The sequence below is a fragment of the Onychomys torridus genome, chromosome 10, assembly GCF_903995425.1.
Source record: "Onychomys torridus chromosome 10, mOncTor1.1, whole genome shotgun sequence".
In the NCBI taxonomy this organism is placed as follows: Eukaryota; Metazoa; Chordata; class Mammalia; order Rodentia; family Cricetidae; genus Onychomys; species Onychomys torridus.
In genome coordinates, this window is record NC_050452.1 from 75,462,375 (window position 1) to 75,483,439 (window position 21,065).

Consider the following 21,065-nt stretch of genomic DNA (forward strand, 5'->3'; position numbering starts at 1 on the left):
TGACTGGAAAAGCAGGCAAGTTAAAGACAGCAGTGTCTGTGTTTTTAAATGGGACTCTATGGCCTACCAATTAAAAAAAAAATCTACCATATAGTCTCACTACAGAAGGGGGTGGACAGACTCAGCACTGTCAGGCTGGAGGTTAGAATAGTGCATGCACTTCTTGTGAGGGGTGGGCTCGCTGGGAGTCACTGGGTGACACAGTCCATTTCAGTTTCAGGAAAGAAAAACAAATACAACACGAACAGCTTGAGGAAGCCACCTGGCCAGCACCCCGCAGAGCTGTCTTGGGTCACAGTGCTGCAGTGGCAGATTTGCCACAACATTCCCTCTGGGTGGGCAGGGGCTGGGGGAAGGAGGCCCTCAATGTGCAGCATTTAGTACCATTCATTCCACTCTGTGCCTCAACACATCCACTCTCTGCCACCAACTCAGTGAAGACGCTGCATTTCTTCTTCCTCCCTCTCCAGCCTGTGCGTGTGAGCATGCGCTATGTGTGAGGAGAAACTCAGTGAAGACACTGCATTTCTTCTTCCTCTCTCTCTAGCCCTGTGTGTGAGGAGGCCAGATGACAACCTTGGGTATTTCTTCTTTGGTGGTGTCTACTTTTGTTTTTGTTTTTTTTGTTTTTTTTTTGAGAAAGGATCTCTCATTGGCTGGAACACATAGACTCAGCCAAGCTGGCTGGCTAATGAACCCCAGGGATGTGCCTGACTCTACCCCCAGCCAGTGGTCACAGTGTGTGCCACCTTCCTGGATTTTATGTGGGTTTTGTGGATCAAACCCAGGATCTCACACTTCACTGAAGGGGCTATTAGACCCAGAGCCCTTTCTCCGTTTTTTTTGTTTTTGTTTTTCTAAATTAAAGGTAATTTCTAAAGATAGTCTAAACTACTTAATTATTTTCTAGATTAGTCCTCATGCTAAAAAAAAAGTCCTTTATGACAAGAAATGTTAGGTTTACGCTACACTATGGAAGAACATCTTTAAAAAAAAAAAAAAAAAAAAAAAGAGATCACTTGACCAAGTGAGGTTGTTTTCCTTGATATTCTAGCTACCTGAAAAGCTGCGGCAAGAAGGGTGAGCCCTACAGTTCCAGGTGAGCCTGGGCAACATAGCAAGATCATCACATCCCCCGCCCCCAAATATAAAAGAATCAAAGTTTAAGAGCACTTTTAGAGTATGAGAGTCTTAAGACAAATCCTGAGTAGTGTACACGGACTCACCTCTGTCTGCACCATGCCATGCCTTTGTAGTCTCATGCAGCGCACTAAATCAGAGATGTCAAACTGCCAAGACACAGAGCAGTGTGTTAGACAAGACCCTAGAAGATGCCCAGGATACAGGGCAGTGCATTAGACACAGACCCCAGAAGATGCACAGGACACAGGGCAGTGCATTAGACACAGACCTGGAAGATGCACAGGACACAGGGCAGTGCATTAGACACAGACCCCAGAAGATGCACAGGACATAGGGCAGTGCATTAGACACAGACCTGGAAGATGCATAGGACATAGGGCAGTGCATTAGACACAGACCCCAGAGGATGCACAGGGCACAGTGCAGTGAATTAGACACAGACCCCAGAGGATGCACAGGGCACAGTACAGTACATTAGACACAGACCCCAGAAGATGCACAGGACACAGGGCAGTGCATTAGACACAGACCCCAGAAGATGCACAGGACACAGGGCAGTGCATTAGACACAGACCCCAGAAGATTCACAGGACACAGGGCAGTGCATTAGACACAGACCCCAGAAGATGCACAGGACAAAGGGCAGTGCATTAGACATAGACCCCAGAAGATACACAGCTGACTCACCATAGAATTATTTTTTTTTAAATACCAAAAGTAAGGTCATACTGGTTCTCTGTGTAGCCCTGGCTGTCTGGAATTTGCCTTGAAGTCAGAGATCCACCTGCCTCTGCTCCCAAGTGCTGGGATTAAAGGCCTGTGCCACCACCGCCCTGATTTAAGTAGTATTTTTACATTAGGAATAACTACTTAGAGCAATCAATTAGCATTGATTTTCAAACAAAAACATTCTTTTCTTATCCACAGGTAACAACAAGAACAAAGCCCAATATTCTCCTCTTAGAAAGTGGACTGTCTTCGGATATCTCCCGTAAGACGGCAACAGTACTGACTTTACCTCACAGAGAAACTTGAGGACTGTACGGGGTAGGAAAGGACAGCACCCACAGACCAATGTGACACTTATAAATAGCCACATTATCAAACAGTAGATTCAGCAATATTTTCACTCACTTCGAGATCTTGGCTGATTAATCCTAGGACCACGTCTATGCATATGAGGGTCCCTGAACGTCCAATGCCAGCACTGCAGTGTGTGACTACTGGGCCTGAGGTATGGATGTGTCTCATGTAGGAGATGAAAGTGAGCAGGTCGTCCGGCTGGGAGGGTGTATCATGGTCTGGCCAGGCAGTGAAATTCAGATGAGAAATATGCCGCACCTCTCCTGTCTGAAAAATAGAGTGAGCTACAACGTCACACCGTCCCTAAGTCAGTTCTTCATACTATCTTCATCTTTCAAACTTGAGTAGTAAGGAATCAGACCAAAAGAAAAAATGGGAAGGAATAAGAAGGCTTCACAAATACACAAAGCTGGGTGTGATGGTGTAGACCTAATTTCCAGTATTCAGACCGAGAGGAGAATGGAGTGTTCAAGGCCAGCTTAGGGATACATAGCAAGACTGACTCAAGACAACAGACAGGATAGAAATAAACAGAGACCTTATCAAGAGGGTTTCTAGGGTTTTTTTTTTGTTGTTGTTGTTTGTTTGTTTTGTTTTTTTCAAGACAGGGTTTGTCTGTGTGGTTTTAGAGCCTGTCCTAGAGCTCACTCTGTAGACCAGGCTGGCCTCAAACTCACAGAGATCTGCCTGACTTTGCCTCCATAGTGCTGGGATTAAAGGTGTGTGTCATTGCCACCCGGCAAGGGTTTCTAGTTTTATACCACCCCCACCACAGCCACCTCCACCCTCAAAGTCCTAGAGGCTGGCAATGGTATTCAGGCCTTGAGTACACTAGACAAAAGCCATACCTAGCTAGTGTGGGCTCATTTAAATCAAATACACTGATAATGTTCAGTCTCAGGACCTTTATACTTTCTTTCCAGTGGCTTTATTACCAGGTGTATCAACCAGAGCAATGGGTACCAGGTATATTAAAACATTTCATGGTACTTAGAAGCATGTGCAATTTTTTTTTTTTTTTTTTTTAGCTGAGGATTGAACCCAGGGCCTTGTGCTTGCTAGGCAAGTGCTCTACCACTGAGCTAAATCCCCAACCTGCATGTGCAATTTTTATGTAAATTTGAAATGTCTAGGTTTTATAAAAGAGTAAAACCTTGACTACTTTGTAAAATAGTAAACCATAAAGGAAGTTCACACATAATGTTTATGTGATGCCAACAGAAGTCAATCAATTTACCTCCTTTTTTTTTCCCCCTAGAAAAGCTTAAGAAGGGGCTGAGGGCACAGCTCAGTGGGTAAAATGCTTGTCGCACAAGCACCAGGACTGGAGTGTGGATCTCAGCACCCATACGAAGTGCTGGGCACAGCGATGCCCCTTTATCCCAGTGCTGGGGAGACAGAGAAAGGAGGATCTCTGGGGCTCAACCCGTGAGGTCACGTTTAGTGAGAACCTTTCTCAAGAAATAAGGTGGGGAGCCAGAGGAAGATTCGAACATCAGCCTCCAGCCTCCACATATACCTATACATACATATACCCACACATATCCATGTATACACACAGGCACACATATACATACAGAAACACAAAACAAAACAAAATCTGAAGAAAGCAGAGTATTCAGTAGCAAACATGGCTACATAGCTCTTATTTCTGGGACAGGGTGAAATGTTGAAGAAACCAACAGGGTGGCTTTGTTATGAGGAACGATCACTGAGCTAACCTGCACTAAATTTATCCAGTGTGCTTGACAACTGTGGCTGGAAGCACCTAAATGACAGCTGAAATGTACAACTGTTCACACACTCTAAACACGGTAGCTCCTTTACAAGGCAGGTGTGATAGTCACAGAGTTGTTTTTTTCCCTTTCCCGAGACAGGGTTTCTCTGTGTAACTTTGGAGCCCGTCCTGGAACTCACTCTGTAGCCCAGGCTGGCCTCGAACTCACAGAGATCCGCCTGCCTCTGCCTCCCGAGTGCTGGGATTAAAGGTATGCACCACCACCGCCCAGTTAGTCATAGTTTTAAAAACAGCATGGATTAGTCTACTTAGATGTTGGGCCTTAAAAAACGGGCAAAATTCTGTGTGTGTTAGAGTTCTGAACTGTTTTGCCTATTTACACCTAAGCAAAGAAGGATGATCACGTTAGAAGCATCCCATCCTAATAACAGCCTCTAGCAGAGGAAACTGTGAGGGACCACACTTAAAACTGCCCTGGATGCTGGAGGATCAGGACTTTCCGGCTGCCGGTAGCTCTGCAGTGGTTCTGAGGCCAGTCTGGGCTACATGAGACCTTGTCTCAGAACCGAGATCACAACAGACACCCGCTTCCATTGCAGTGGTCACAGAAACATGCGGGCTTGCTTTCTGAGGAGAGCCAAGGCCCAGGAGAAGCAAAGAGCACTCACCCGAACATCCTCCAGGCTCATCACCCTCACCACGAAGCCCTTCAGCTGCTGCATTCTCAGGAGAACCAGGCGCAGCCTCTCGTTGGCCATGGTCGTCGTGCCGAGGATGCTCGGCCAGTAGCGCTGGCACTTCACCTTCTCTCCTTCCACCTCCTGTGTCATCATTGCTATCACTGTGGAGTTCTGCTCCCAAACCATCTGCCAGAAATCCCCGACGGTGGTGGGCAAGGGCCCCTGGCAGGCAATGTAGACGAACTCCTGCGTCCCCACTGGGATCCTGATGAAACTGGCATTGATGTATCCGCCTTCATCTCCAAGAGGCACTCTTGTGGAGTCATCTGTGAATGTCCACAGCCAAAGGTCCATGTCATGATCATGCACTGTCACTGTGAGTTTCATACATAACCAGCCAAAGGGCATGACTGTTCCTGTGAGTCCCCATGGACTCACTGCCATGTGCTTTGGTAGAGGATGTTTTCAAATGGCAGCAGTCCACGTTATATTTATGGTTTTGTTACAACACTATCTAAGATGTCAGCGTGGTGGCTTTCTGTGAAACTTGGGGTTTGCTAATATATATTTTTATATTATATATAGATGAAATATGTATAATTAATGTGATAATGTATGTAATGGAAATTAAACTTAACAAATATAAGGTGAACTGCATAGTAAGTAATTAGAGAAACAAACACAAACACCTTTGTTATTTCTCTGTCAATATCTTGATATCAAGGATAATAGTCTTTAATGATGGGACAAACACTTTCACAGAACAAAAGTTAGCATTGAAATGACACTATCCAAGCAGCTGCTACAATCATTATTGACATATCTGACTCTTAGTAGACCTGAGAAGTACTTTCTACTTTGTCCTTTTGTTATTACTTATTTGTGTGTGTGTGTGTGTGTGTGTGTGTGTGTGTGTGTGTGTGTATACGTACATGTTTGTTCTGGGAGGAGTATGTCACAGCACACATGTGGAGGTCAGAGGACAACACGACAGGTTGTCTCTCTCCTTTTACCATGTGGTCATCAGGCTTGGTGGCAAGTATCCTTGCATACCGGCCTCATTTTTATTTTAAATATTTGTAAATTTAACAAGTAATTTTGGTGGCAATCAAGGTAAAACCTCTAAAAATATTTTTCAAAATTTATTGCTTGACTTTTAGCTCTTGGTTCACAATTTGCTTCTTAACAATAAATTACTTTTATATTTATAGTCCCATTCTGACTTCAAAATACAAATCTGAATTATTTTGGCCTCATCTAACAAGTGCTACCTACTTAATGCTGAACCATGGTCTACTCCATTTTTAAAACTTTCTTAGATTCCTTTTTTTTTTTTTTTTTTTTTTTTTTTAAAGACAGGGCCTGTCTGTGTAGCCCTTGCTGTCCTGGAACTCACTCTGTAGATCACTCTGACCTTGAACTCACAAAGACCCACCTGCCTCTGACTTCTGGTTGCTGGGATTAAAGGCATGCCCAGCTAGACTCACTTTTTACAGGAAAACTTTCAAAATGAATTTTATGTTTCTCATCCTAATTGAAAAATTTAGTTGCATATTATTTATAACAAGATTGTCTTTTCTGGGCTCTAATGATGACAGGATCAGCATTATATGCTATACATATACAAAGTGCTAATACATAAGAAATTGCCAAGTTAAAATTTTGGGAGATACACACACACACACACACACACACACACACACACACACACACTCTTAAAAAAATCACATTGTTGGCTAAAACATGAGTTGAAATCATTCCTTTTATTTCCCTCCAGAATCTGAAACAACTGAAAGGTTCATGAAGCCTGGCACTTCACCAGACACATACGTGCACACAGCTGCTCATTACCATTCACATGTCTGTAAACTTAAAGTAAGTAGAATAAACTGATGGTGTGGTTACACACAAATCCAAGAATGATCATTTGGAAGCAGTTAATATGTATATAAATATGAATACATACATATATTTTGTGTGCATGAACAGGTATGTGTGTTCATATGCACATGTGTACATGTACACGTGTGTGTGGTGGTATTGTGTTCCCCAAAATATTGTGCACCCTAATAAACTTATCTGGGGTCAAAGAAAAGAACAGCCACTAGATACAGAGGCTAGAAAATGGTGGCACTCACACCTTTAATCCTAGCATTCCAGAGGCAGAAATCCCTCTGGATCTCTATGAGTTCAAGGCCACATTGGAAACAGCCAGGCATGGTGTCACATGCCTTTAATTCCAAGAAGTGAGCCTTTAATCCCAGGAAGTGATGGCAGAAAGCAGAAAGGTATATAAGGCATGAGGCCCAGAAACTAGAAGCTTTTGGCTGGTTAAGCTTTTAGGCTTTGAGTAGCAGTTCAGCTGAGATTCATTCTGGATGAGGACTCAGGTTTCCAGTCTAAGGAAACAGGATCAGCTGAGGAGCTGGCGAGGTGAGGTTGCTGTGGCTTGTTCTGCTTCTCTGATCTTCCAGCATTTACCCCAATACCTTGCTTCAGGTTTGATTTTATTAATAAGACTCTAAGATTCATGCTACACATATGTGCATATGTGTATAAAGTCAACTCAGGTATCATTCCTCAGGAGCCATTTACCTCCTTTCTTTGAGACAGGGTCTCTCACTGGGACCTGAGTCTTATTAATTAGGTCAAGTTGGTTGGAGAGCAAGCTTCAAGGAGCTGTTTGTCTCCACTTTTAAACACTTCATCGGCTGACCTGTCTCCCACGCTTGCCAATTCAGATGGAGAACACAACTTTAGAATTACTGATTAGGTATCACCAATTAACTTCTAATCAAGAAACGATTTTGAAAAATTCAGGAGTATCTCAACAAATGTTTAAGATGGCCACGATTGAGCTGCAGAGTACAAAAAGCACTAAAAAGAGCATTTGCATTGTACTCTACTTGTTACCAATGAGAAGTTCTGCCTCTGTGTACACACGTACTCATGTGTCAGGTGCAATGGTCAGGCTAACAGGGGAGCTCAAACAGTTCAATTCACACTGCACACACACTCAGAGCCACACCAGAACTCATAGGGAACACACACACTCAGAGCCACACCAGAACTCACAGCGAACACACACACTCAGTTAGAGCCACACCGGAACTCACAGGGAAGGATATTTTTGTATCTGTTCTTCCGTCGGTTTTCCTTAGTTTGTCCAATCAGACACTGATCCAGAGGTTTTAATTCTTGCAGATTCTACAAGGAACAAAATGGACATAAGGTTATCTACTGACTAAAGCCAAGATTTAGTCAAGAAAAATGCTTCTGCTGTACTGAGGAGGGCTGGCTCTGAGTGCTAACAAACAGAGACTGCAGTATGGATCTGGTGAGCCACTGTGGGAATGAATTAATGGCAAGTACCTTTGACTGGACATGTCATAATCAGCTTATTTAATAGATAGCACTTCTTAATCTAAGTTTTAATTTCAGTTTAAAAATGTCTATTTTACACACACACACACACACACACACACACACACACACACACACACACACACACACACACACGGCAGCAGCTCTCAGTGAAGTACCTCTTTGCAGTGGCAAGAAAGGGTGAGCAATGAAGCCAACGGTTTGAGGGACAGGGACAAGGTTACCACCAAAGCCAGGTGGGGCTGCATTCTCTCATAGTCAGACTGCAGGAGCAAGGGCTGCAAACTGGCACGCATACCCCAGAAGGGCCATGTCTAGTTGCAGCAGCTGCATGTACCAACATCCCCCACTGCAGAAGCCAGGATGACTTTGAACTCCCGATCCTCCTGCCTTCAACTCCCACAGGCTAGGAATACAGGCATATGCCATCACATCCAGATTTTTTTTATTTATAAAATTATTTTTATGCATGAGGAATGGAGGATATCATTAGAAAACTCCATCTAGTTCTGAGCCGTTAATATGATCTTATTTAGTTAATATCATTAGGATTCTCATTGGAAAAATTAATTTATCATTAGATACGGTAAGAGGGTTTTTAGGGTTGGAGGTAAGTTAGCTTCACAGGGAGTACTGGAAAGCAATCGATATTTTCAAAGACCTCGAAGTTTTTCCTAACCTTGGGCTAACAAGGACTCATTCTCCATCAAATAAACGCACATACCACTTACCTGTAGTTCCTGAGCAGGGATCCCTTGGTCAAGCAAGCCTTGAAGCGTGCGGATGGTGGCCTGCAAATGAGTGCCCGTGTACTTGCCGGAGGGAGGGACTCTGACCACTGGCAGGGCAGCCAGCTCCTCATTTGTCAGAAAGGGGTGATCTATCAGAAAGGACAGATGACTCTTCAGTTCTCCCCAGAGCTGATTTACCGAGTAAGAGCGCTCACCTGCGCCTGCTCTTCTCACTTATCATCGTCTCACACAATGGGCGTCTTAGCGTACGGGAGACCTTACAGCAGCATGGCTGACGGGCCGAGGCTCAGTCCACCCACTGCACAGCTACTTCAGCTAGCCTGGAAGGAGCTACCTCGCCACCGTTCATGAGTCTGGAAGGCTTGCGACCTCCAGATGTTTGTATTTTTGAAAGGAGCATGTCTTCTTTTTTTGTTTGACTTGAGTGGCACCATTTATAGGAGGAAAACCTACCTAGTTCCCTGTTGTTTTACATTAGATTCTAGACATCGGGGAAGATGGAGACAAAGACATCAGAACACAGCTTTCTCTCTTCACTACCCACTCTTGGCATTCAGTGCTGATGTCCTGGTGTTTGACAGTGTTCTCCCTACAGAAGAATACTTTCCTTGGGCTATTCAGGAGTTGGATTAATCAAGGACCCCAGAAGATCCTGGGTCCAAGTAAGTGCCCCCTATATGGACTATTTATAATAGAAGTCCACTACCATCCCAAAGTAGGGGACTCCTTAACTCACCCAGTGGTTAGGGCGCGGTGGTGGTGCAGCTACTGTGTGGGTAGCAGGATGAACACCATGAGGAATGCAGGGCTGGACAAGAGCCCTCAAAACGCTCAGCGTCTGGCTGGGGCACGGTTAGTGGTGGTGCGCGATTTGCTCACATGAAATAATGTAACTCTTTTTATAATGGAGGGTGAATGCAATCGGAGCACAGAAACCAGGTGGATGAGCACGGGCTGCAGGAGCCCACTGTGCACAATAGTCTACCTAAGCAGAAGGGGCTCAAGCCATGAATTCCTTTTCAAGTATTAGTCATTTATCCCAGCACTCGGGGCAGAGGCAGGCTGATCTCTGTGAGTTCAAGGTCAGCCTGGTCTATGTTATAAATTCCAGGTTAGCCAGGCTACCTGGTAAGACTCTGTCTCAAAAACCAAAAGCAAACCAAAACAAACAAAATTACTAAGGCTTTGTGCTTAGTGTTTTGTTTGCTTGTTTCAACTTGACACGGGCCACAGTTATCTGGAAAGAAGGAACTTCAATTGAGAAAATGCCTCCATCCGAATGGCACGTAGGCAAGTCTGCAAGTGTGTGGCCTATTTTCTTGATTAATGGTTGATGTATGAGGGCTCAGATTATTGTGGGCAGTGCCACCCCTGGGCAGGTGGTCCTGGGTTCTCTCAGAAAGCAGGCTGAACAAGCCATGGGGAGAAGCCAGGAGGCAGCACCCCTCCATGGCCTCTGCTTTGGATCCTTCTGGAATTCCTGCCTTGACTTCTTCCCTCAGTGACAGACTGGGAACTGAATGTGTAAGGTGAAGAAACCCTTCCCAAGTTGCTTTTGGTCAAAGTGTTTTACACAGCGATAGAAACTCTGACTAGAGCAGACTATTCAATAATCAGCCCACCCCCTGTGACAGTAACGTAACATTAGAAACACGAGCAAAGAGAAGTGCTGGTGTTTCCACAGGCTTGCTTGTAAAATAAAGCGGCATGAGGACGGAGCAGCTGGCACCCGGAGAGGCTGGCGGTCAAGGTACCTGGTTCCCGCACTTCACATATCCCACCAGTTTTACTGCAAGTCAGATGAGCTCTCTGGTTTCTTATTACGCAATGGTAAAATCATGACTTTGTTTCCCTTTTACGTCAACACACTTCATGCTTCCCCTAAGCCACTGGGGAACCAGTTATAGTAACCAAAGTCTGTGTGACTTAGCTTTATGCTTAAAACCAAAGAGCAGATACAGATGACCAAATATCACCCATGTATTGTGAGAAATCACCTTTTAAAGCATGTTTCCTATCTACTGTATTTAGTGAAAAACCTGGTAATACAATTCTTGCCTTTGCTGGCACCCTCATGGTCTGCGGCCTCTACCGGCGGCTCGCCGCTTCCGCGTGTGGCTTCTTCTCCGACAGACTTCCCCTCCTGTGATGCCCGGGTCAAGCTGTGCCAACAAACACATTTGGAATATTTTTGTCTCCAAGATAATTTTAAATATTATGGTTAAAGCCACTTATTTCCTCTATAACAATTGCAGTATTATGACACTTCCTGAGCTCTTGAGATGGTTCAGTGGGCCCTCAGGTCTGATGGCCCAGGTTCATCCCTGGGACCCACAGGAAGGAAAGGAACTGCCACTGTTGTTCTGACAGCTACACTTGTGATGTGGCATGTGTGCACACATATGCACACATGCAATAAACAGGTACATGTAAAAAACTAAAACTTTCTGATTTAAAAAAATCAAATTCCAACTGAGTGTGGTAGCACAAGTCTGTGCTGTCAGCTCGCTGAGGCAGGAGGATCACTTCAACCTTGGTGTTGGAGACCAGCCTGAGCAACACAGCAAGACCTTGTCTAAAATACAAACAAAACTTCAACGTAAGAACTTCTAAATGTAAGTAAGGTCCCTAGCGCACAGTTCTCCAAGTTTATGGTGGGCACTAGATGTACTGCAGTGTGCAGCAGCAGGGCCAGCTGCAGACGGACTCCAAGTCTCGGAATCGTATACTGAGGAGTCCCTTCGGGGATGGTTTCATTTGTGTCAACATGGACGGCATTATTTTTGTCAGCATATAACTCCTCTTTCAAATGTGAGCACACGTATGTGAGGGTATGCAGGTACCTGTGTCTGTACAGGAGAAGAAGTCACCTTGGGTACTGTCTCACAGGTTAGTACACTGACAGGAGATCTCAAGTGTTGGAACTTGCCCAGCCAGTCAGGAAGCCCTAAGGACCTGGCGTTTCGACTTCTCCAGTGCTTGATTGCAACCCAGGGCACCACGCTCGGCTTTACTTCCATGCGAGTGCTAAGGCTCCAGCTCACGTTCTCATGCTTGGGAACACAGCCCCTTGCTGACGGCCATCCCCTAGGCTCCCTCTCATTTTAAGAAAGCAGCTTCCACTGCATCATGGGAGTGTGTCTGACGCTATTAAAGGATAGACCCTGTGGAGGAACACAATCTCTAGCTACAACTTCGGGTGAAGACTGTCTTGGTTTCACTCAATGTAATGAAACTCAGCACAAGTTCTCATTATTCTGGGGGTAGAGACGATGCCATCTGCTGTGATTCAAATCTTAAGTTTATTCCCATGTGTTCAAGGCTTGGTCCACAGATAACAGTATTGGGGGGGTGGGGGGCTGGGAATGAGGGCTCTCAGCTCCTCCTTGTCTCTTTACTTCCTGTCACCACCAGGTTCTCTTTGCTTCACCACACACTGTGTGTCATGATATTCCACCTTGTCACAGATCCGGAGCAATGGAGTCAAGCAGTATCAGCGGGAACCTATGGAACTGTGGCTCCAACCACCCTTTCTTCCTGCAGTGTGGTTTACTCCAGGTATCCTGGCACAGCCATGGAAAGCTAAGTCACAGATCAGCCTTGGGGAGGTGACCAGGAAAAGGAAACTAGGCAGAAAATTGGCATTCAGGCGTAGGTGAGCTAAATAAAATCTCATGGTTTTCACTTTCTGATGGTCAGGAAAACTAAGCTGAGTTCTGTCTTAGGATACCAGTACACCCCACTAAAGCAGGGCACAGACTGAAGCTCCCCAAATGTCAAAAGTAAGACAGCAATTACCCTGTTGTTTGTTTGTTTTTCCTGCTTTATTTATGTGTATGTCTGTGGGTGTGTATATGTAACAGGCATGTGCCTGCTGCTCCTGGAGGTCACAGGATGACAGCAGGTAATTCGGAAGAGAGTTACAGATGGTTGTGAACTGCCATGTGGGTCCTAGGAACCAAACTCGAGGCTTCAGCTGAGCCATCTGGACCCTTACATTGGTTTTACTGTGGGTATTTTTTTTTTTTTTTTTCTGCTCCAACTCATTGTGGGTTGTAGTTCCTACTTATTTGCAAGTTTTGCATCCACGAGGTTAATTAATTAATTAATTTAATTTATTTATTTTTATTTTTTCGAGACAGGGTTTCTCTGTGAAGCTTTACACCTGTCCTGGATCTCCCTCTGTAGCCCAGGCTGGCCTCGAACTCACAGAGATCCGCCTGCCTCTGCCTCCTGAGTGCTGGGATTAAAGGCACGTGCCACCACCGTCTGCCTCGAGATTAATTTATTTTTATGTCTCTCTATGTGTATATCCACCCTGGAGCTGGAATTCCAGGCAGTTGTAAGCCGCCCCATGTTGGTGCTGGGAACCAAACCTGGGACCTCTGGAAGAACAGTATATAGTCTTAACTGCTGACACCTCTTTAGCAGCCATGAGGTCACTTTTGCATTCCACTACATACACTTTTGTCTACAAGGACATATTTTGGCAAGCTTCCCACAAAGCATTCCTTTTTTTTCTTATTCCTTTGAACACCTGTTTGGTATCATAGTACCTCTCCCTCCAATTTATCATTTGTTTTTCTTTTTAAATGATGTTTTCTACTATAAACAATGTTGCAATTATTCATCATCATGATTCTGTAAGAATATTCTCTTATAGGAGTTGGAATAAATTCTTTAAGGTCAAATTGCTATGTTAGAGGGTACTACATTTCTTCACGGCTTTAATGACATTAAAACAACAACAACAACAAATAAGCACATTCAGGAATCAGCAATATGCAAAAATCTGTATTTTAATGGTTTTTCAATTGTCTTCCTGGGAGAACAAACTAATTTACTATCCTTTCCTCCTTATCTGTCTAATAAAGAATGCTCTCCTTCTTGGATGTCTGCTGATGATTAGGTATGAAGTATTCTCATTATTTTTTAAAGAGTTTATGTGTCCAAGGAGGCAAGAAGAGGGGTTACTCCCCAAAGCTGGAGTTACAGCATGGTAGATCTCTATGGGTTCAAGTCCAGTCTGGCCTACACAGCAAGTTCCAGCCATCTGTGGCTACATAGTGAGACCTTCTCTCAAGAGCAAGACAAAGAAATAAAAAGGAATTTCCTAATATCCTTGGTCTCATGTTATTTAAAATATTTTCATTAGATTTTATTTAATTATTTATGTGTGTTTGCACACATGCCACAGTACACAAGTGGGTACAATCTTCAGGAGTCAGTTCTCCCAACATGTGAGTGCCAGGGATTGAACTCAGTTCATCAAGCTTTGCAGCAACCACCTTTATCCGCTGAGCCGTCTTGCTGGCCCTGGTTTCATTTCCTTATTAATGAAAACTTCAAAATTTGAAAGTAGAGAAAAATGGACAAAAATTTTTAGAAAATCACCCATAATGTTAGCAGGAGTCACATTTCTGGCACATTTCCTTTTAAACCCATTTTTTTAAAACCATGGTTAAGAGCATGCTACACTTTTTTTCTTTTTCAGCAATAGGTATGAAGACATTTTCTTATGTCAAGAGAATCTACTTGTAACAAACCTTGAAAAACATATTCTTGTTGGGCATGGTGGTGTATCTCTTTAATCCCAGAACTCAGGAAGCAGAGGCAGGTGGATATCTGTGAGTTTGAGGCCAGACTGGTCTACAATTTCAGGCCAATCAGAACTATATGCTAAAACCTTGTCTCAAAAGGACATTATCTATATTTAACCATGGTTCCATAATTTAATCACTATTTTTATTTTAAAACAAAAATTGTTCATTTCATTAAAGTAAAAAGAACGAAGTGTTAACACATGTTGAAAATTATTTACCTTTCATTGCTTTTTTCTTTACATTCTTCAAAGCCATTCACTGACTATAATGAAGAGAAAGAAGTCAAATTAGTTCATTCTAACAAAAACAATCTCACAAAGCTTAATTTTTTTCTTTACTTACATTTATTCATTTCATGTTACACGTGTTTTGCTTGTGTGTGGGCATGCTCGATGCCCCAGGTCAGAGGAGCGCATCAGATCCCCTGGATCTGGAGTGATGGATGGTTGTGATCTGAGAATCGAAGCTCTTAACCACTGAGCCATCCTTCTAGCACCAAGCTTAATTTTTTTTCCTGCAAATTACTTTTTATGTTGGCGATGTTATTATTCTTACATTACATACATACATGGCATTCAAGTCACACACACCCTTGCAGTTTTGTTGGCTAATAGTAATTACTTTCTTTGCTTACCCTTAGCTCAAGGAATTCTTTTTGAGAAAAGATTTACTTTATTTTAATTGTGTGTGTGTGTGTGTGCATGTGCCGTGTACAGGTACCTGCGAGGGCCGTAAGAGGGTGTCAGATCCCCTAGAACCAGAGTTACAGGGGTTTTGAGTTTCCCAAAATAGGTTCTGGGGACTGAGTCTGGGTCTTAACTGCTGAACTATCTCTGTAGCTTAAGTAGAAAATGATTCCAAAGTACACATCTCATCTATTCAGGAAGTGCTAATTTATTAATACAGATGGTCTGGCCCCAAGTATTTGGTTTTAAGCATTATGTATTTGTGTGTGTGCACTGTGTGCACAGGTGTGCGCACTGTAGTGGATATATGTGTGGGTGGGTGAATGTGTGCATTTCATGTAGGTGTTTGTATGAATGTGTGCATGTATGTGTCAGCATGCACGTGGAAGCTGGAGGCTGATGTCTCGTGTCTTCCTTGGTTGCTTTCTACCTTACGTTTTGAGACAGGCTCCCAGGATCAGAGCTCATAAATTCAGCAAGGCTGCTGTCCAGTGTGCTCCAGGGATGTGAGGATGTGCTTCCTTCCCCTCTCTAGGGCAGATCCGCAATACTGATGAGTACAGGTTCTCTCTGACCCCTAGCACCGAGTTACAGGAGTGTGCTGCTGTGCCCTGCTATTATTAGGTACTGGGGATCTGAATGCAGGCCCCTGCACGTGCTTCTTAGACACGTTATGAACATCTGCCCAGCTCTGAGCATCATTCTCAGAGCAGAATTTCCAGGATTCATTTGCACTTTGGGAAAATGAATAAAATCCTGATAATTTCACATGCTAATTTCCTGCATTTTACAATCATTTTTACTGGTTACCTTGTCTCTCACTAAAAAAGTTAAATTATTTTACAGAACCATATTTAATTTATGAGTGATTATAGAGAGAATTTTAATTTTAGAGTTTACTATTAAAGAACAAGAAATGAACTTTTCATGTCCTTGGTATAGTTTTAGTTTATATAATATAGGTCTTATAATTTTTGGATGAATTTATGCCTAGAACATATATTTATTTTATAAATAAAATCTCACAACTGGTTAAATATAATCTGATTAACATACACATGTATGTAGAGAGAAATATGTCACCCTAAAATTTTGTAAGTTAAAGTCCTAACCCCCACTGTGGTTGTATTTGCAGATGGTGCCTTCAAGTGATAATCACAGTAAGCAAGATCACAATCATGTTTAAGTCACAGGCGTGGTAGGGTCAAAGGTATGGTAAGGTCACAGGTGTGGGCCTCCAGGTCACTAAAACTGGTATTTTACAAGAGGAAGAACAGACACCAGGTGGGGAGTCCATACAGAGGAAGGGACACAGGTAACACTGTAGTTTGTTCACAAGCCAGAGAGACGGAGTCAGAACCCAGTGGTGTTGGTGCACTGGCCTTCGGAACGAAGAGAGAATAACCCTGTTGTGTAGGCACTCCAGAGACACAGACAGGTTCCAACTCAAGCGCCTGCTCCTGTGAAACGCTTGGGTAGAGAGGACACAAGGAAAATGGTGGGACCTGCCACGTGGTCACACAGATGAGCCACCTGGGCTTTTTAAAATGAATTCTGTCTTGTGAGAGCTATTTTATAGTGCAGCCATGGGAATCTTTGCTACATTGTTGTTTTATAAAACAAAACAAAACCCCAAAAAACTCCCAAGTAGATGGCTGGTTTAATCTATCATGGTGTATCCATACAACAGCATATTAGAAAGAACGAGGCAAATTTGTATGTACTCATATGGAAAGAGGGAAGGAACAATTGTTAAATGAAAATAAGATTTCTGACAATATGGTAAGATGTATATTAAAAAATGACATGGGGCTAGGCAGTGGTGACACACGCCTTTAATCCCAGCACTCAGGAGGCAGAGCCAGGAGGATCTCTGTGAGTTCAAGGCCAGCCTGGGCTACACAGTGAGTTCCAGGTAAGATGCAAAGCTGCACAGAGAAACCAAACAAACAAAAATGACATGGGCCTTTCCCGTGCTATCAAGTTATCAGCTCTGTTGACCTTGGACCTGCCCACTCTTGGAAAGAAGGGTTGCTGTCACAGCATGATGGTAGGGTAGATAAGAACACAAGTTTTATTAATAACTATCTGTGGTAGTCTGAATGAAATGTCCCCCACAATCTTGGACATTTAGATACTTGGTCACCAGCTGGTGGTTCTATGTGGGAAGACTTAGGAGGTGTGGCCTTGCTGGAGGATGGATGTCACTGGAGGCAACTTTTAGAGTTTAAAGACTGCCATTTTTAGTTTGTTCTGCTTTCTGTTTGAGGTCTGAGATAGGAGCCCTCAAGCTTGCTGCTCCAGTTACTACGCCTGCTGCCCGTTGACATGATCCCTCCATGACCGACTCTTAGGCCCCTGGGACCAGAAGCCCAAATACATCCTTCCGGAAGTTGTCTTGGTCATGATGTTTTTTTCACAGCAGTGGAAAAGATGAGTATGACAAGATTAAACAGGAACTTCACATCAATAAATGGTTATATTTAAAGTAATTTTGCAATGAAAATATATCCTAAAATCAATATAATAAAGTCTTCTGACATAAACATTTGTTATTATAGGTCATTATAATGAAGGATAAAAATAACATGCTTTTTTTTTCTTTTTTAAGAGAAAATAATTTTAGGTGACAATTTTTAAATGACAGGTGAAACTTTTTATTTATTCTTAGCTAAAAGAGACTTTGAACATCCCTAGTAGATGTCAGTTTTAAAATGTTGTAGTGAAAATATAATTCCACTGTTATGACTTACAAGAGTCCTGAAACCGTTCAAAGAGCCTATGGTATAACTACTATTATGATAATAGTATAAAAGAACATCTCAGATAAACCCTCTAGAGAATAGTGTATGTTGAGATAGTAAATGTTTATAGAATTTTTATGTACTAAGAAATAAACAGAAGCCACAGCTCCTTGGTATCCACACATATCTGTGAGTAAACAGTGAAATAACCTATGTGTCTGAGTGGCGTGTAAGTATATAGATGGGGGCTGACAACCGTAAGAGTCTAAGTCAGCACAGTTCTGACTCTCTGCTTCTCGCCTTTCCTTATTCCTTCGTTCTCTCTCCTTTCAACTGAGAAATGATTCAGAGTTTGCTGATTGCAGATGACACTGTGATGTAATAAAGTAACACTGCCTTCCTCCACCCCCCACCACTGCCGTTGCTTTCCCTTGGGGGTGAAGACAGAACTCTGGTGAAGTACAGTACCCCAGGCTACTCCTGCAGGTACAGTCCTCACCTCAGGGACATCCTCTGCTAACGGAGAAACATCACAGTCTGTGTCTGCTCCTCCTCCTCCTTCTGGTGTCTCTCCATCTGTCCTCTGCGTACCTGGGAGAGAAGAACACAGACCAAGAGAACTAAGAACAGACTGAGGCAGCAGAAAGTTTCCATTCACCCATAAAAAGAGGTGGTAAATAGACCACACGAGTGCTCTGACTGGGAAAGCAAAGACTAAGTGGTAGGACACATAGTAGAGAATATTAGTTAAATTTACCTGTGGAATGGCCACGCTTTAATGCTGGCTTATTGTCAACTGCAGAAGATGTTTAGACAAATATATTTATAAATAAAAGCTGTGACTCCTTTTTAGACAGAGTCTCATGCAGTCCAGGCTGGCCTTGAACTTGCTATGCAGCTGAAGTTGACAGGAAACTTCTAATCTCGCTGCTTCCATATCCCAAGTGCTGGGACTATAGGTGTGTATCACCATGCATGGTATATATGGTGCTGGGCACTGAACCTACGGCTTCATGCAAGCGCTAGGCAAGCACTCTACCCACAACTACATGTACACCTCCAATAATGCATTCTAAGTCTCATTAATGAGGTAACTCTCCCACAAACCAACAAGGAAAAGACAATAAATTTTATTTCTGAAAACACTGTCTAGAAATTGCTGAAGGTATTGCTAATATCATTCAGTTTTACTCAACAACTTTCCCCCACACATGTGCTTAAATTCCTGGGCACACTGATTTACTCATCTGGTTCACTGACCTGGAAAATAGGCCCCTCTGGTGGCATTAGTCTGGTTTAAGAGATTCTGGGCTTCTTCATCCACAACATCCAGCAAGGACTGGATAACTTCAGCTTCTTGAGGATCATCATAGATGTCATCATCCTGGGAATCAGATTCTTGAAAAACGAGTTTATTTTAAAAGTACTGAGAAAGGGACAGTCCCAGTCCTAAATGCCAGTATCTCCTTGGAAGGATAGACATGGCGACCTAGTCCTTTTCCTCTACATGTATGCTGGCTGCTGTGACAAGCAACCACACAAATGCAGCTTAGAGACAAAACACAAAGTCTGATATTGGAAATATATACCTTTTCATGAAAAATTAACAATCTGATGCTCATGTTTCATAACATTAATGTCAAATCATTAATGAAAAAAAGATGTTATCTTCTCAAGGTTAAGGATACAGCAGGCCTGATAAAGTATCCTCACTATAAAATTTATAAGGCGTTTGGCAGTCTAGGAAGGCTGCTTCACAGCGTGCAGGAGACATCAGTCACAGTTAACTGTATTTTCAACCGCCCAAGTCATTTTAGAGCCGAGAGCGAATACCAGACATCTGCACATGACGCAACCAACAATGTCAGTTTTATAGTCTCTTATATTTCATTTCTCCCAACAGTCTTCCCTTTTAAAGCTGTGTTAGCATGTCGTGACAGGAGGGACTACTGAACTTTTCGATCATTTGTAGTAACTGGATGGCTTATATTTGAAAACTACCTTTGGTTTCGGTCCGGTCCGTTAAGTCCCTCATCTGAGAAGATGAGCATTTTCCTCTAGGGTGCACAGCTTCAGCAGCTTCTTCCCCATTAACCTGAAGTTCAAGAGCACAGCAAACCACCAGATTACTATTGTGTTAACTTCTGGGATTGGAGAAGAACTGACCACGGTTCCTCCCCTCTTCCTGCTGAGTACAAACTTTTATTGCGTCTTCGCACTTTGCATCTGTGTTACTAGAAAATATCTGTGGAGTGAAGTGTGCAAAGTGCATGGGGGTTCCTATCATTGGACACATCGGAAATTGTGCTATTTCTTAAATTTATTAGACTACATACACAAAGCTCTTATCTGAGGCTTATTTTATGAGGTTTGTCCTCTAGAGAACATTCTAGAAAAGTTTAATAGGTTACAAAGGCCTCAAAGTTGAGAAGAAGGAATACCATTATTTTTGGTTCTTCCTTCTTCGATAGGGTCTTGCGATGCAGCACCTGGAGGCCTCACACTCACGTTCCTTCAGCTCTTAATGCTGGAATTCTATGTATTCAACACTGTTCTTGGACAAAAGTCAATCAACTTTTTAATTACTCATCATGTGTTACAACGCACGCTCCAATTTGGTGGCTTGACATTTGTTAGGGTAAAGACTCTGCAGTGTAGTTCAGCTCTCCAGTGAATTTAAGGCCAGAACACTGGACTGTAACTATGGAATCACTATACACTATACATCACTGAACTGAAGGCAACATTCCCGTGCAGCTCACAGATGACAGCACAGAGTGGAAGGGCAATGTAGCGCCACGTGGTTCAGTGCTAGAGCATTTGCAGAGCTGGGCTCAATCCCCAGCAGTTAAAAGAGACACTGTTTCTGGGTTGGGGATGGGGGCACGTCCTCACTTCTCCTCTCATGCTGGGACCATGTCTGGTACAGACCAGGGCAGGCCCTGTGCATGCTGCCACAGTCTCTGAGTTGATGTGTGTCGATTTCACCTAGGGCTAAATGTTCTAAGGTCTCTCATTCTCTGCACATTGTCCAGCTGTGGGTCTCTGTGTTTGTTTCCATCTACTGCAGGAGGAAGCTTCTCTGATGATGGCTGAAAAACTGATCTATGAGTATTGTAGAATGTTGTTAGGAGTCACTTTAGGATCATGTTCCTTTAGCAGAACAATGATATTTGGTTTTTCCCTAAGTCCCTGGCCTATCTGGTCTCCAGTTATACGTCCAATTGATAACTACTCACAAACAAAAAATTG

The 21,065-nt window shown here is 43.2% G+C and overlaps 1 protein-coding gene across 5 annotated transcripts in view; it reads right to left on the minus strand.

The window, feature by feature from the left end:
* Ptpn13 (protein tyrosine phosphatase non-receptor type 13) overlaps positions 1 to 21,065 on the minus strand; it is a 176,488-nt gene that overhangs the window by 3,255 nt on the left and 152,168 nt on the right. For all 5 annotated transcript variants that reach the window (XM_036200765.1, XM_036200763.1, XM_036200767.1 and 2 more), the window contains 10 exons: positions 19,815 to 19,908; positions 19,074 to 19,211; positions 18,313 to 18,404; positions 14,602 to 14,645; positions 10,839 to 10,942; positions 8,760 to 8,908; positions 7,761 to 7,851; positions 4,633 to 4,970; positions 2,278 to 2,493; positions 1,227 to 1,289 (listed from right to left, as the gene is read on the minus strand). In XM_036200765.1, the coding sequence (XP_036056658.1) occupies positions 1,227 to 1,289; positions 2,278 to 2,493; positions 4,633 to 4,970; positions 7,761 to 7,851; positions 8,760 to 8,908; positions 10,839 to 10,942; positions 14,602 to 14,645; positions 18,313 to 18,404; positions 19,074 to 19,211; positions 19,815 to 19,908 (1,329 nt within the window). The remainder of the gene's footprint in view (positions 1 to 1,226; positions 1,290 to 2,277; positions 2,494 to 4,632; positions 4,971 to 7,760; positions 7,852 to 8,759; positions 8,909 to 10,838; positions 10,943 to 14,601; positions 14,646 to 18,312; positions 18,405 to 19,073; positions 19,212 to 19,814; positions 19,909 to 21,065) is intronic.